Source organism: Sprattus sprattus, assembly GCF_963457725.1.
Source record: "Sprattus sprattus genome assembly, chromosome: 14".
Classification (NCBI taxonomy): domain Eukaryota; kingdom Metazoa; phylum Chordata; class Actinopteri; order Clupeiformes; family Clupeidae; genus Sprattus; species Sprattus sprattus.
This window is the reverse complement of record NC_137912.1, coordinates 32,062,171-32,079,724: the sequence shown is the minus strand read 5'-3', so window position 1 is coordinate 32,079,724 and position 17,554 is coordinate 32,062,171. Positions and strand designations below refer to the sequence as shown.

The 17,554-nt window shown below is 41.7% G+C and overlaps 1 protein-coding gene across 1 annotated transcript in view; it reads left to right on the top strand.

Moving 5' to 3' along the window:
* Window positions 1-17,200, top strand: part of LOC308375031 (gamma-aminobutyric acid type B receptor subunit 2-like) — a gene marked incomplete at both ends in the record, with an annotated part of 29,756 nt that extends 12,556 nt beyond the window's left edge. The window contains 14 exons of the mRNA XM_080851055.1: window positions 6,181-6,369; window positions 7,191-7,433; window positions 7,777-7,837; window positions 8,129-8,206; window positions 8,323-8,473; window positions 8,958-9,090; window positions 9,182-9,289; window positions 12,046-12,168; window positions 12,685-12,795; window positions 13,604-13,828; window positions 16,083-16,259; window positions 16,528-16,639; window positions 16,801-16,873; window positions 17,074-17,200. Coding sequence (XP_080707181.1) covers window positions 6,181-6,369; window positions 7,191-7,433; window positions 7,777-7,837; window positions 8,129-8,206; window positions 8,323-8,473; window positions 8,958-9,090; window positions 9,182-9,289; window positions 12,046-12,168; window positions 12,685-12,795; window positions 13,604-13,828; window positions 16,083-16,259; window positions 16,528-16,639; window positions 16,801-16,873; window positions 17,074-17,200 — 1,911 coding nt within the window. The remainder of the gene's footprint in view (window positions 1-6,180; window positions 6,370-7,190; window positions 7,434-7,776; window positions 7,838-8,128; window positions 8,207-8,322; window positions 8,474-8,957; window positions 9,091-9,181; window positions 9,290-12,045; window positions 12,169-12,684; window positions 12,796-13,603; window positions 13,829-16,082; window positions 16,260-16,527; window positions 16,640-16,800; window positions 16,874-17,073) is intronic.
* Window positions 17,201-17,554: the final 354 nt, after the last annotated feature.

Genomic DNA, 17,554 nt, shown 5'->3' with positions numbered 1-17,554 from the left:
CGTGGTCAGATCTGGAAAATCCTCAAGAGCCTCAGAAACATCAGACAGGGAAAAGCAGACTTCAGGCAGTGAGACAGGCAGAATGGGCTCCAGCCCAAAATTGTGTTCTTGGCCCAATTGATGTGGGGGTTATGCTTCGTCAGCCACCTATGGCCAAGAACTAAGGGGTTCAAGGGAGAGTCAATGATATAGAAAAACGACTTCTTCAAAGTGATTTCCAGACAACATTAGGCTCACCGATTCGGTGCGGTGTGTGACCTTGGCAAAGCAGCTTCCATTGAGGGCAGAGACTGCGAGGGGGCGTGGAAGCTTGGTGACAGGAACTCTCCACCCGGTTGCCAAGGCTGTGTTGATGAAACTCTCCTCAGCACCGGAGACGATGAGTGCTGAAGAGGCTTGCCGAAGACCACTCCAAAAAACGGTTGCGGGTAAGGTGGTCTGAAGTGGTGGGGAGGTCTTTGCAGGAACCGCGCTCGCCAGGGCTCCCCTCATTTCTGACGAGCGTTCTCTTTTACTGGACAGGCCTCAGCAAAATGTCCCATCTGGCCACAGTAAAGGCATGCCTTGACCTGCACTCGTCGTCTCCTCTCCGCTGGGGTAAGGTGAGTACGATCTACCTGCATTGGCTCGGATGTGTATTGCAGGGTTGGAGTATCACTTGGGAGTGAAAAAGAAGCCCGGGATTCCTGCCGAGGATAATGGGGAGACGCCCTCATCCTACGCCTTTGGCTCAGCCTGGTGCCGACACGAATTGCCATGTCCACCAGTCCATCAAACTCGGTAGGTAAGTCATGGGGAAGGAGCTCATCCTGGATCTCCTCAGACAGGCCATTGAAAAATACATCATAAAAAGCATCCTTGTTCCAGCCAGACTCGGATGCCAGAGTTCGGAACTGAATGGCGTAGTCAGAAACAGATATGCATCCCTGACGAAGCTGCAGAACCTCCCGTGCTGCCTCCCGGCCTTGTTTCGAACGGTCGAAAACCTTCCTCATTTCAGAAGAGAACAGGGCAAAATCCTCTCGAACGCCCTCATGGTTGGTCCAAGTGGCTGTTCCCCAGTCACGGGCCATATCAGTGAGCAGGGTGATGACATGGGCCACCTTGGCGTCGTCTGTTGGCAACGTTGCAGGCTGGAGGGCGAAGACGAGACGACATTGTGTCAGGAAGGACTGACATGATCCCGGGTCCCCAGCGTAGGTCTGTGGAGGTGGCAGAAGAGGCTCCTTGGTGGGCTGGCCGGGTGGCGAAGTAGGATGGCTTGGAGTTGGATCTGTTGGATCTGAGCTGCTAACCCATTAACAGCATCTGCCACAGAGTCCATCTTGCTGGAGATGGCCTAAAGCTGAGCCTGATGTCTCCCCAGCATTGTGCCATGGATGTCCAGGATAGTTCTGATCGGTTCGGGAACTGCTGGGTCCATTGTGGTTGGATTGTTCTGTCAGGATTCAAACGAGGACCCGAACGCAGATCGATTAAAGCAGGATTTATTCCACAAAAAACACAGGATCAAAAAGGCAAACACAAAAACAGGGCACACGACCGCTGTAAGCTTCCACGCCAAAAAACACAAAAAGCTTCTGTAAGCTAACAGTTCAAAAAGTATTCCTTCAAGGAGACTTATGCAGGCAGGCAGTCTCCACGCCAAAAAACAAGTCAAGTCAAGTCTTTTATTGTCAGATACACAGAACAACAGAGTTGGACTGGGCACTGAAATGCTTAGGACAGGACACCATACTACACTACCATAACCTAACAAGACATAACATAACATAGAAACATAGAAACATATAAGTACTCCAACATGATATAACATAACATAACTTAACAATAAGTACTGAACATAAGATAAACATATGAAGGGACAGGGTAGTAGACCTAGTAGATAAACAATAAATATACAATATAGATACTAGACATAAATACACATACTAAACAGATACTAAACAGATAAACATACCTACATGAGCTAAACTGAACATGAGCTGAACTGAAAATGTAGTGCAAACAGCAGTAAAAGTAAAAGTGAGCCTGTGAAGAGTAAAGTGGCGAGTGTAAAGTGAGGAGTGCATTATTGTTCATTTAGGTGTCTGATGGCCTTAGGGTAGAAACTGTTCTCCAGTCTGCGGGTGCGAGACCGGATACTTCGGAACCGCCTACCAGAAGGCAGCGGGGTGAAAAGTCTGAAGGATGGGTGATGACAGTCTTTTAGGATCCTGCCAGCTCTTCGGAGGCATCTTGTGAGGTAGATGCCCTGAAGGGATGGGAGTTTCCTGCCGATGATGAACTCAGCGGATCTGACCACACTGCGTAGGGCCTTACGGTCCATGGCTGTGCAGCTTCCAAACCACACTGAGATGCTACCAGTCAAGATGCTTTCTATAGTGCATCTATAGAAGTTGGTGAGGATGTCTGGGTTCATGCCAAACTTCCTGAGTCTCCTCAGGAGGAAGAGGCGTTTCCGGGCAGCTTTGACCACCTTATCAGTGTGGGCAGACCAGGTGAGATAATTGCTGATGTTGACCCAGAGGAACTTGAAGCAGCTGACCTTTTCCACTTCAGATCCGTTGATGTGTAGGGGTGTATGCTCCACCCCCTGCCATCTCCTAAAGTCCACAATCATCTCCTTAGTTTTACTGATGTTGAGAGAGAGGTTATTTTCCTGACACCAAGTTGTTAGGTGTCAACCTCCTCTCTGTAGGCTGACTCATCATTGTTAGTGATGAGGCCTACGATGGTTGTGTCATCAGCAAACTTCACGATGAGGTTGGAGCTGTGCATTGCTGCACAGTCGTGAGTGAACAAGGAGAACAGGAGAGGGCTAAGCACACAGCCCTGGGGGGCGCCAGTGTTTGTGATCATTGTGGCTGACGTGCGGTCACCGAGTCTCACCACCTGTGGCCTCCCCGTCAGGAAGGTGTAGATCCATTTGCAGAGGGAGGTGTTTAGTCCCAGGTCCACAAGCTTAGAGACGAGTCTGGAGGGGATGATGGTGTTGAATGCCGAACTGTAGTCAATGAACAGCATCCTCACATACGAGTTCCCCTTTTCCAGGTGGGAGAGGGCGGTGTGCACTGTCAGGGCGATGGCGTCGTCTGTAGACCTGTTGGATCGATATGCGAATTGCATAGGGTCCAGGGTGGGTGGCAGTGAGGAGCAGATGAATGATTTGACCAGCCGCTCGAAGCACTTCATGATGACAGAGGTCAGTGCTATCGGGCGGTAGTCATTCATGCTGGTGGCCTTGATGTTCTTAGGCACAGGGACGATGGTGGTCCTCCTGAAGCAGGTGGGGAGTACAGACAGGCTGAGGGAGAGGTTGAAGATGTCACTAAAGACCCCTGCTAGCTGGTCAGCACAGCCCCTGAGGGCCCTACCTAATATGCCATCGGGGCCCGGGGCCTTGCGAGGGTTGACCTTTTTGAGGCACTGCCTCACCTCCGCTACAGACAGAACACAAAAAGCTTCTGTAAGCTAACAGTTCAAAAAGTATTCCTTCAAGGAGACTTAAGCAGGCAGGCAAAGTAACTTTCCAAAAAACACGATAACTCACGCAACAGAAGCGGCAATACAACAGGGAACATGAGGCAAGACAGGTTTAAATAGGCAGGGTAATCATTGGGCACAGGTGAGGAGCAGCACAGATGGAACAGATCAAGGACAGACAAGGGGCAGAGCACATGGTAGCACATGGCTACCACAACACAGGCACATGGCTAACAAAAAAAAACACATGGCATGTCAAAACCGAACAAAGTCCAAAATACTGACACTACCAACACAATGTAACGTCACCGAGCTGACTGTGGCGAGATGGCCGCCAAGTGCGGACGTTCAACTCCGTTGGCCGGCAACGTGACGAGACATCTGTATATATATATATCTATGGTTTATATTAGGGATGCACCGATGCATCGGCCGTACATCGGTATCGGCCGATGTTTGCCTCTTTTAATGTTATCGGCCTATCGGTAATAAACTTGACTTTCACCGATGGTACTGGCCGATGTTTATGGCAGGCAGTTTTTAAAGAAAAATATTGTATTATATTCGTTTTAATCTTGAATTTATATGGCATTCCCTAAGGGTTTATGCTTGTGTTTTGTAAGGCTGCATTGCAAGCATCTGTTTACAGTTGAAATGATGTCTTGATGCCTGGTGATATTATATTAAATAAAGTTTAGTTAAACTAAAGATTGTTTCATAAATCTGATTGAATTTGTGCTCATTCAAAGTTAAGACTGATAAAGGGCTGACATAATTTAACACATTGCTTTTTAGATAATGATTTCATTATTTTCCTGGCACAAAAGGGTGAATGAATAACAACAAAAACAAAATAAATAAATATCGGTATCGGTATCGGCATCGGCTAGATTGTTGTTTTGTACATCGGTATCGGTATCGGCCAAGAAGTTCCATATCGGTGCATCCCTAGTTTATATATTTATATTTATGGTTTACGGTTTTGCGGCAGACTTTTACAAAATAAAAGCCTTTGAGCAAAATAATAAAACCTGTGTTAAAGCGCTATAAAATAATTGTCGGCGTTAAATAATTGATGAATTAACGCGAGATTAACGCGTTAACTTGCCCAGCCCTAATTATATTATTAACACCCCTGGTCAAAGATCCCTGTTCATGCTCCTCTTTCACTCACCCCATGGGTTTTCTATAGGGTTTAGGTCAGGGAACTGAGATGGCTGTGGCAGAAGCTTGATTTTGTGTTCAGCAAACCGTTTTTGTGTTTTGGTTGTTTGACATATGTAATGGACCTTTGTCCTGCTGAAAGATCCAAAAACAACCTAGTTTCTTTACAGAGGCAGACAGATTTGAGTTAAACATGTCCTTGAATGTGTTTAGTGTCCTTAGCCCACAGTTCTCTCCATCTGATCTTCCTCGTCTCAACACCATGTCAGTTCATCCATTGCTCTCTCTCACTTGAGAAGTTGCTGTTGCTGCTCGTCTAGTTTCCTCTTTTTGCTTGTGAAAAAAGTTAGTTACCATCTGCCTCCTCTCCAGCAATGTAGCCTTACCCCATGTTTTCCAACGTTCACGAGCCCAAACCCTGCTGTTCCACTCTGTGGTGGGTGAACCCAATACTGAATCATGTAAACCAATAATAGAATTGAGTTTTCTTTAGTTTTCTTTTGATGGGCCCCACTTCTTTCTCTTCAATTTGCCCCACTCCCAAATCCAAAGAAAGGACACACATACTCGAGAATGTCACATGCTTTTAGAATCTATATATATATCGACTGATTTTATCTGTAGTGATCTAGAAGGTTTATACTGCTGAAACATATCTGAGAGGTAATTTGGTCCAGTCCCATTAAGTGATTTATAAACAATTAGCAGTGCTTTAAAATCAATTCTGTGACTTAGTGTAATCCATTGTAAGGACTTAAGTATTGGAGTGATGTGGTGAGTTCTTTTCAGTATGAGCCGTATCCCGCATTTAAAAGAAACTGTCAACGTTAAAAAGAGTACAATTCTGTTTACAAATACAACAGAGGTTACTTATTCTGAAGAATAATAATTTCCTTAAGATCCTTTTGCCTACACCTGATTGGACCGGCAAAATGCGTTGCTTGCCAGAACTACTAAAGTAGTTTGTGGGTCTTGTTACCATGGTCCAATTTTGATGGCCTTGATGTTTTTCTTGGAAATCTGCGGAGAATCTGTTTTTAAAGTGTTTAGTGTCTGTGTTTAAAGTTGCTATTAAACAATAGTATTACTACTATTACTTATAAATATACTTGCTTTAAGTTGCTTCTACATTAATTATGTGATTTTACACTTAAATATCCATTATTACAAGCTTCAGTTTTAAGAAGAAAAATAGCTAGTAACTGCAATTTATAACATCACATTGTGTGATTGATTAGTGTTTTTTTTATCAATTGACAGTAATAATTATTATCTTGTCTGTATTGTGGCCACCACCACCCTTTACTGATTTCAAAACTAAGAAATTAACACTTTGGCTTGTACCAGTAGCCAGCCTGGGAGAGGCTAGTGCGAGGTACATTAGGAAGCTTTGTAATTGGTAACTTTAATAAAGGCAAAATACTTGACCAAATCACTAAACAAGTAATATTTATAATCTACAACAAGCAAATAAGGTTGTTGTCAAATCTGCTGAATTGATTTCCCTCTTCTAATGTCATCCTTTCCCAGGCTTACCATCTGGGCATGTTTAGCAGCAGGTATCAGTGGATAATCCCTGGATGGAAGCAGAGGGACTGGTGGGTTCAAAGAGGCAAAGTGAACTGCTCTTCGTTGAGTCTCCTTAAAGCCATGGAGGGATCCATCAGTGTGGACTTTGAGCCTCTTAGTTCCAAGCAGACCAGGGGCATTTCTGGAATGGTGAATGTGCTTCACATTTTCTGTCCCAAATGTATTCAAACTAATACTGTTAATACAATACTTATTTGACAAGAAACCTATCCACTAAACCATGTTGCACTCAACTCAAGTGATATGATTACAGACAAAAATAAATCCCTGAAACATGCAAAGACACAGTTTGAAAATATATAGCCTACAGCCATATAGCTTATAGCCAAAACAGTCCAACTGTCCACCGACAAAATGCAATTTTGACTGTTTTTCCATTCATATAGACGATTAAATTGCCATCTTAAGACACTTTTACATATGAAATCCATAACAATGGCAGATAAAAACAAGAGTAGATAACGAATTACCATCCTGCTTAGCTGTCAATTACAGCTAAGTTCCATGTGTCTTGTATTCCTAATTCTAACTGTATATTATCTAAAATAGATTTCATTCAAGACACACTCAAAGTTAAGGTCTCATGCAGTTAGCCTAGCTATGTTAGTTGTCCAACTGTAGCTGAGGAAGCTATTTTAATCGTTGGCAGTTGCTATGGTGTGATGATATGAACTTATTAACTGCTAAGTCAGATGCTAGGGTGTGTTAACATGAACTAAATGCTGATTCTAATTCTAAATTGCTGCTAAATCAAACATAGAGTATGTATTGGGGGGCCTAGCAATGATACTAACATGTTTCTAGATTTTGCTTTGTGTGAAGTGAAAAGAAAACTTATTAGAATAAAGGGTAACTACCTATTACATATTAAGTGCCCACCAGAATTATTGCCATCCTTATTCAATAAGCCTCCCAGTGCTAAGTTGTTTATATCAACTTTATTTTTTCAGACGCCACAGGAGTATCAGAGAGAATATGATATGCTTTGTGTTGGAAAAGGAGTAAACGCCAGCAGGTTTCATGGTTTTGCCTATGATGGCATCTGGGTAATCACGAAGGCACTAGTGCGAGTTCTAGAGGCTGTGACTCACAATGACAAGTACAGTAAGCACCGCAACTATACAGTCAGTGATGAAGAGCTGTCTCAGATGCTCATTGAGGCCATGAGTGAAACCACATTTTTGGGCGTCACTGTGAGTATTACATTTGTTTTCAAATGTCGTTCTAGAACTCATTCATTACACCACACAATGGAGCACCTTCACTAAATTAAATTTCCATAGAGTTAAGTCTAATGTATCATAATGTTTAATGTTAAATTACAGAGTTTGAAGTACTCTTGCTTCTTCATCTTTACGATATAATGTACATAGGCCTCGTAACAAGGAGAAATTGATTAAACAGTGTTAGATATCTATCACTATCCTACAGTATAGTTGTGCTTTAGAAAGAAGCACATGTACAGACTAAAATACTTACTTCCATGTTTCAAAGAATGGGCATGTTCCATGTCATGAAGATAGTTTCTCTGTTTAGGGCCATGTGATGTTTAGAAATGGAGAGAGAATGGGGATCATCAGATTTACCCAGCTTCAAGGTAAATTACCAGAGGCTCCCTCTGAGTTTTCAAACTAGGTCAAAAGGATTTCCTTGATTCAAGTTTGTCAAACCTCCTAAAATAAGTATGGTATTAGAATGGTGTACTATACTGTCAACAAATAACCACTTTTTTTTACATTCTGATTTGCTTAATAATATGACATCAGTGTGCATGCTCCTTAAAACTCATGGAATGACTTTCTCTTTCTAGTCTTACTTGTGGAATAGGTTTGCTAAGGGGTGTTATCATGCCCAGGTTGTACACTTTTCTTCTGTTCTTTATCTTCAGATGGCAGGGAAATACAGGTTGGTGAATACAACACAATTGAGGACCGGCTGGAGCTTAGCAAGAACCTGTGGTTCACAGGTTGGAGCTCAGGACCTTATTCAGCATATTTTTCCAAATAAGTTTTCCAACCAGTGGAAGTACAATTCTGAAGCCTTGGTGTAGTCTCTGATATTCTTCCCTTTTTGATTCTGTAGCAACAGGCCCCCCAAGGGATAGGACTTTGGTGCTTCGTCAGAGAAGACAGATACACATTGTGCCCTATAGCATACTGTCAGCTGTCACCATATTAGCCCTGCTTATGGCCAGTTCTTTCCTGATCTTTAACATGAAACACCGGCATCATCGGTAGGCATGAATTCTCGACACTCTCTACAGGATATTTACATTTTCAACCATTACATCTTATGGGTCACAATCTTTACATCTTATGGGTCACAATCTTTACATCTTATGGGTCACAATCTTTACATCTTATGGGTCACAATCTTTACATCTTATGAGTCACAAACTTTTCATCTTAAGGGTCACAATCTTTACATCTTATGAGTCATCTTAAGGGTCACAATCTTTACACCTTATGGGTCACAATCTTTACATCTTATGGGTCACAATCTTTACATCTTATGAGTCACAAACTTTTCATCTTAAGGGTCACAATCTTTACATCTTATGAGTCATCTTAAGGGTCACAATCTTTACATCTTATGAGTCATCTTAAGGGTCACAATCTTTACATCTTATGAGTCATCTTAAGGGTCACAATCTTTGTATGATATGAAAATGAACCATGAATTTGCTGGTCATTCTCCATTCTGTTTTCCTTTAACAGAGTCATCAAAATGTCCAGTCCATTCATAAACAACCTAATAATCTTGGGTGGAATGCTCTCCTGCTCCTTCATCATCCTTTTGGGTCTAGATGGGTCATTCATCTCAGATGGATCATTTGAAACACTATGCACAGTAAGAGACTCAAACAAATCATACATTTTACTGTTCATGTCTGGAGTCGACCATTTATATTAATGCAAGTTAATGTACTTCCTTTGGACAGATTCGCCCATGGAGTCTTACCATTGGGTACACCATGGCATTTGGTGCCATGTTTGCCAAGACATGGAGAGTACATGCCATTTTCAAAAATGTGCAGCTGAAGAAAAAGGTATTTATGGAAATGAACTTGTGCATAATGTGGTGTTATGTTTAGGCTCACAACCCATGGTTCACTTTTGCTCCCAGAGTCAAGCTATACCTTTCATACATGACAAGGGTAGACTTAAAAAAATCTAATGTTACTTTTAATCTAATAGAGTTACAACTGTGCACACTTATGCCCTTGCAGGTCATAACATTTCACCAGGCAAACAGTACTCATCTGAATACAGATAGTGACATCAACCACAATAATATAACATAAAAGTCCCAACGTAAAAATAAAGGCATAACTGAAGTATAATATGCACACTAAAACACTTCTCCCTGCTTAAGCTATCAAACTCACCTTCACCTATACGTATACGGATTAAAATGCAATAACAACAGTAAGACCTCCTTTGTCAACCTTTTTCAACTGAGGTCAACGTTCCTTTAAACAAAGCCAATAGACTTATCTGGTTAAGTGGATGAAATGACCTGGCTAATAGGTCACCATTCTTAAATATAAGCAGAGCTCAGAAACATTTCACAGGTCAAGAGCATCCTATATGGTTCTGATTTGGTCTCCCAATGAGCACAGACCTCCTGCTCTACACTTGTGACCTACAGATAGTTTGTGAATCCTTTAGAATATTCTGTATATCTGCACACATTTGATCTAAAATGTGATCATATCTTTATCTAAGTCCCAAAACTTGATAAAGTGAGTGCAGTTCAACAAAAACATTCTTTTATAATTCCTTTATTGAGCAAAATTATCAAACAGTAAATGCCTTGTTGGAAAAAGTATGTGAATCTTTGCTTTCAGTACCTGGTGTGACACCCCTGAGCAGCAATAACCCTAACCAAATGTTTTCTGTAACTGTTACTGCTTCAACTCATGGATGTTGGTAGGCTTCCGTGCATGAACTCTTCAGGTTTTTCCACAACATATTTAAAGGATTAAGGTCTTGACTTTGACTCGGCCATTCTTAAACATAAAATGTCTTCTTCTTAAACACTTGTGTGTTAGATTCGTTGTCTCGCGGCATGACCCTTCTTCTGTTCAGCTTCAGTTCACTTCCTGTTGCAAACCATGCATGCAAACCATGCTTGTTCAGTGTGTGCCTGATGGTTGACTCATCAACACTGCCATTAGCCAACGCAAGAGGGGCCTGTAGATCCTTAGATGTTTCCCTGAGGTTCTTTGTGACCTTTTCCAGCATGAGCATGGACAACTTGTTTTTCTCCTGCCAGTTTCACTCCGATGGACATTTTTATTTAAAACTGAATGTCAAACAAATAAAAAAAAAACTTCAATTATATCACAGTGATGTGAAAGTGCATCAATTTGTGATGACTGACAGACTAGGAAATTAACAATAGGTAAAATCAAATAATCATAAAAAAGGGAGTGTAGTTTTACTTACTGTAGTCTGTTCTGAGAGGAGAAACGGCTCACACAAGGATAGGACCTGTGATTACAGCTGTAACTGTCCAAGCACAGTGATTTTACTCTTACAGCAATATTTTTTGGGGGGTGCTGAGATGTGTGTTTGGCACGGTGGCTCAGGTGCTTGCACTGCCGCCTCACAGCAAGAAGGTCATGGGTTTGATTCCTGCATGAGGCACTGTTGGCTCTGGGGATAGTCGCTGCGTGAAGTCGCTGTTATATGTCTCTTATTTGTGGTTGAAAAAGGTGTATTTTGTTCATTTGCTAATGGCTTTAATTGAGTGTACCTGTGCTGTGTTAGAAAATGTGCATGTGCGCCAGGAGGAACCCAGGACCTACTGCACCAGCGTAGGGTCTGACCATGGGTTCAAGGATTTCATCCCGATACCTAATGGCAGTAAGACTGCCGTTCTCTAGCCTGTAGAGGTCTGTGCATTCCTCCATGGATATGCTCCCCAGACCATCACTGACCCACGACCAAAACGCTCAAGCTGAACCTGTTCCTCCTTGCACAAAGCAGCAGATATCAGTCCTGCTGATGGGTTGAGGACCTTTTGCCTGTCCAGCTCTCCTAGAGTAACTGCCTGAAATCTCCTCCATGTTCTGGAGATTATGCTGGGAGACACATCAAATCTCCTTGCAACGGCACACGTGGTTGTGCCATCCTCGAGGAGTTGGACAATCTGTGCAACTAATGTAGGGTTAAAAAATCACCTCATGCTCTCAGTAATGATAATGACTCTAGCTAAAGCCAACACTAATGGAAAACCAGTCAAAGAGATCAAGAGGGAGAAACTTGAAATGGCCTTCACATGCAAAACCAGTCCTGATTGAGGATTGTCTCATTGTTGCCCCTCTAGTGCACTTGTTGTTAATTCCATCAACACCAATGCAGTTGAAACTGATAAACAACCCCCTCTGCTACTTAACTGTCCAGACTATTATCAAAAAAGTGTAATTGAATTCATGCCATACCCTGATAAAAAAAGTGTAACTTTATTTTTTTTGAGCAGTGTATATATCTTTAAGTATTAAAAAATGAGCTTCTTACGATTTGTCCCTTTGAAGTAATTACCCGTTCAATTGTCCCGAAGCATATGTTTTTTTTTTTTGGGTAACATTGAGAATATTTGTATTGAGGGCACAGGTAACCCTTTGCGGGTCGTCAATTTGCTGAAAGTGTGTATAACATTTTCAGGTCTCATAATTTTTGCAGACAAAACTGTGGAGAAATCATCTGTCTCCATTGCTCTTTCTTCCTCCTTATCCCTCTTTCTCAATCTTTCCATGTATCCTTTCATCCAACCACAAACCTCCTGTTCCCTGTCTAGGTCATAAAAGATCTACGCTTGCTTGTGGTGGTTGCTGGAATGCTTCTGATTGATGTGAGCATTTTAACCTGCTGGCATATCATGGATCCCCTGAGGAGGACAGTAGAAGAATACAAAACAGAGGTACTTTAACTAAGCTATTTGATATGTCATCAGAGATGTGAACAGTATTGGAACTGCTTGTGTGGAGTGTGTGGGTTGTGTGTGGCTTGAGAGTGCTGATTCCTGGATGGGGAAAACGGGTCCATAGGATGTATGTGCATAGCACTTTGCAGAGGATATACAGTATGTCTCTCTTGCTTTTAAAATGACATCCATAGCCATTTTAGTAGCTCAACATTGCTGCCAAGTATAAAGATTGAACTAGTCAATTCAATTATGAAGCTTCACTGGGCTCTAATTGAATAGATGGGCAACATGTTTTGCTGGTCCACAGAAATGTTCACAGAAATGTTCCACTATTCAAGCATCCTGTGAGTGCATGAATGTTATTAGCTAATCTGGTCAAGCCCACCCATTGCCATTACTCTGTAAGTGCACATGTATTATGTCAATGTGTGTGTATGCGTGTCGTTTGTCCTAATGGTCTTCAATGCACACTCTCCCCGCCCCTCTCTTGTGGCTGTGTTTGAGTTGCAGCTTGACTCCAATGGAAATGATGTTGCCCTTCAAACATTCGTGGAGCGCTGTGAGAGTGCACACATGACCACCTGGCTAGCCATTGTGTGTTTTTACAAGGGCGTTCTCATGGTAAGAATTCATTCTGGTATGATGTATAAGGAGTGGAAAACATATTGAAAACATCCCCCGGGTAATGGTCTAATTATGGCAATTTCAACAATTCAGAAAATGTATAACAATATTTCTAGAAGAATTTGAAATATTATAAGTTTGGTAGCTGTTCCTGATATTCCACACCCTGTGTGCTGGATGAATTTGGCAAATTTCTCATTTGTTGAGATCCCATCTTTCCATCTGGATGCTTCTGACCGGGAAAATCAAAGTTACAGTGTGTGTGCAAATAAATGTGCCAACATTTCTAACATCCTGTTTTCTCTTTGTCATTATTGGGGCTTGACTGTAGATTGTTGAGGAGAAAAATTCATTTAAAAGATTTGAAGTGGTATAAATAGAAGATTTTGGAGTGTTTCATTCATTCTGTAGAGCATTTATCCAACATCGGTGCCTGGCCTCGTGAAGGCTCTACACTACAGGATGGGCACCAATTCCCACAGAAACACTCCCAAATCTTGTGGAAAGCCTTTCAAGAAGAGTGGAAGCTGTTATAGATGCAGCAGGGGGACCAACTCCATATTAATTTCTATGTATTTGAATACAATGTCATTACAGTCCCTGTTGGTGTAATGGTCAGGTGTCCAAACACTTGTGTCCATATAGTGTATACCTACATAGAAACCATCTAATCTCTGTCATATACAGCTAAGAAAGAATAAGAATTGGGCCTAATTCCCTAACTGTAGCTTTGAATATTTTTGGGCAATATAGAATTCAAATACAGAGGATGGGTAACTTATGTCAAATGTATTCCTTCCCTTAGGTCTTCGGCTGTTTCCTGTCCTGGGAGAGCCAGCATGTCAGTATTCCGGTCCTGAATGACAGCCGATACATTAGGTGGAGTGTATACAATGTGGCCATAATGAGTGTGATTGGAGCAACTGCCTCCTTCCTGACAAGAGAGCTCCCGAATGTGCAGTTCTGTGTCATAGCCCTGGCCATCATCATTTCCACCACTGGGACACTATGTCTGGTTTTCATGCCAAAGGTAATTTTGACATGTGTCATTGTAAAATTTGACTGTTATATAACAATTTTTCCATCTAATTGATTGTTATGTATTTATATATGTGATATATAATAATAACTTGCCGTGCAAATCAAGCAAGTAATTTAAAGTAGTCTTTTTTAGATTTTTTTACCTGGGCCCTATTTCCTCATCATTTTAGGTCAAACCTTGCCATTGTAAGTCAAGTGACATTGTTAGTGTTAATATGCACACCTGTTATGACTGGTTAGACCCCAAAACAAACTATCTATCAGCAACCACCTCATTAGTTAAATTGTTGATGTCTATTTGCAAAGTGAGTGCAGTAAACAAAAAGAAGAATAGAATAGGTGACTGCACTGCTCAGAGTTGCTCACAGCTGGTTAGGAGAATCCAGCTGAATCCACGCTGTCAAAACGGTTTAACAAACTGTTTTTCTTTAGAATGAATACAGCCTACTGAATTTTCAACGACTAGCTAAAAGAACTGCCAATGCACCTGATGCATTCTGGATCATGTATAACAGTCCCTCCAGTCCAGAGAAGCTTTGCAATATTCTAGTTGAAAGATGGCCAGGGCCTGACCAAGGCTTTGGGGATCATTTGGTTATTAAAGAAAGTAAAGTGACAGAGAGACTGAGCTGGTCATTAATCATGACACCCAAGTTTCTTGCAGTTCTCCTCACTGTCAATGATGGAGAGGCAAGTCATATGCGAATATTATGTTGGATACATGGATTAGCTGGGAATACCAAGAGCTCAGGCAACAAAAAATTGATCTGAATTATTTAAACTGAGATATAGGTGCGTTTCCATTCATCTCGTTCGCATTAACGATTCGCATTCACGGACGATTCGCATAAAACAAATGCGCATCAGCGACCGTTTCCATTCACCCGAGTCTTTAGTCTAATTTGGAGGAAGAGTTTTGTGCATGCTTGAATGGACGCCCTCCTCTCTGCCGTCGGGACTTTTAATGCTGTAGCATTTGAGTTGTTTTGAATATAGTTGTTAGAAGGAGAAGTCGTAGACGGTTTTAACATGTTTTACAAACTCACATAGCAGCGAATTCCGTTCCCTGCAGACGTCCGTACATCTGGGAACGAGCACGGTCTAGTGATTCTTTTAATTTGGTGAAGGCCCACTTCACCGACCAGCTGTGGGTCGAAAACTTCAGGCTGACCAGGTCAGGATTTCAAGAACAGTGCAACGGATAGGCCCTGCTGTGTTGCCTGAAAGTATTTGCTGCCGAAAGCCTGTCCCCACCGACGAGCGCATTGCAATTGCACTTTACAAACTTGCAACATGCGCGGAATACCGTGTTGTGGGCGAAACGTACCACTGTACAAATATGTTTATACGCAGTATGCTTTGCCATCCGAGTGCAAAGAAATATATTAAGTTACCATACATGGTCGAGGTGCAAGAGATTGCGAACCGAAACAACCGCGCACACCAGGTCCGCAGGTGTTAGAATAAAATCAATGATCACAAAACAAAAAAACTATAATTAACAACAACAACAACAAAAGTACGTGTGGGGAGATAACATGTCCACGTAGTTTGCACGTAAATCAACTTAATCAGTTAGCCTACAATAAACTAGGTAATGATGATGATGTTCAAGGGAAACAACAAACAGCAACCATAAATATATTATAGTATATATAACAGCAAGTGCATATGCTGCATGAGGTGTGGTGTATTAGCTGGCAGTTTGAGAAGCAGCAGAGGAACATCACATTCGTGGCAGACAGCAGCACGGTTGTCTGTCACTGCAACAGGACGTAGTCTACAGTCCAACTCCGAACATAAACAAATTCACAAAATACGCGAATCGCTCGAATAAACTGTTTCCATCTACGTTAAGGGCATTAACTAAATTCGAATAACTAGTAAATCCACCTTCCTCTGGCGAATCGAATTTCTATGCGCATTGGGGAAGTTAATGCGATACGCACGCGTTTCCAACCAGGATTAAATATTCGCATAGAGATAATGCGCATTAAGACATGGGATGGAAACGCACCTATTGACTGAGATATCATTGAGGAACACAGAGATTTCAGATCAAGTCCTAGAGTAATCTTGGGGGAGGGATAGATAAGTGCCATGTCATCCGCATACAGTACATAAACAAGAATTGGGTCTTTAATATATGTTCCATACTGAAAGTGAGCTGTTAGTACACAAAAGTAAACTTTTTTTTAACAAGGTTAAAGAAAAAAAAAAAAACTTCTCCCTCTCTCTCAAAGCTCATCCTACTGAACGCTGAGTCAGGGACTCAGTTCCATGGGTTTCCATTCTGCCAGAGGATGATGGAGGAGGATCCGTGGAGATTGAGCTCCACCTCCAGTGCTGAACACACCAGCACCTCTGTCCTTGAGGAGATTCAGAACTACAACCAGCTTCTCAGGAAACGTCTTTTAGAGGTAAAGAAAACAAAGCCACAAGCTGCGTTCAAAGAAATTTAATGAATTCAAAGTTAAAGGTGAGCAGCCAAGATGAACTTGTGTCTTTCACCAAAAGTGAAGTAGAAATTGCTAGAAAATCTTATACAATTATATGTAATTCATCTAAATGTTATTTAAACATTATACTTACATTTAAAAGGTGACAAGCGTGGATGTCCTATTGTTCTATAGGTGGTATGCTGTACATGTAATACATAGATTGCATTATACTGATTCATTTTCTCAGCTTGACAGTGAGCTTGAGGAGATCAACATGCAACTTGATAACATACCAGTTCCTTGCAACCTGCTGGAATCCAGTGCCGAATATGTTGTCATCACCCATGCAGATGTATCAGGTGAATGTTGCAAGCTCTGTTGTGACATATAATAATGTTTCACAAAGAGTAGAGGTACATACAGTATTCTGCTGCCCAATCATGAATTGTCAATGGCACATGTACTACATGTTGTTATGGTGGTTTTTGTTTAATGAACCACACTGAATTTGCAAAAATAGGCAAATGCAGTACCCTTCCTGGAGCAACCAAGACAAATGAGGATCACCTGAGAGACATTAACTCACCAGAACGGTAATTGTTATATTGCTATCCTGAGCTGTTTTGCACATGTGCTATCTTATCCTTACACTAGATTCTTGGTAGTTTGATCCTGAGGTTTGATTAAGAGCATAATATGTTTCTTTCATCTATAAGATCGACTGATTTTCAAAATACTTTATCAAAGCAATTTAAAGATTTGTTCACCTTGGTTGTGTGATTGTGCCCAATAGCATCCAGCGCAGGCTATCTGTTCAGCTCCCCATCCTGCACCATGCTTACCTCCTGTCCATTGGAGGAGTGAATGCCAGCCTTACCAGCCCTAGTACGCCTCTGGGCAGTCCTGCTGCCAGCCCCTAACACAGATCACAAGTGTTTGGGCATTATTGCAACCTTGAGCCCTACCCTGTCCCATCCCACACAAACCTTAACCCAACATGCAAACAACTATGCAAGCTTGTTTCTTCTCTGTATAGCTTCTGTGACTTTACAATTGAGAGGTAAGTTGAGAGATCAACGGGGACCTTCTGCCTTAAGTGATGTCAGTATTACACAATGTACTTTTTGTATGTATTCCCAGTTTGTTTTTGTATGTATTCCCAGTTTGTTTTTGTATGTATGCCCAGTATGGTTTTGTATGTATCACCATTTAGTTTTTGTATGCCCAGTATGGTTTTGCATATGTCATTGTTTAGCACTAGTGACATGAAAGCT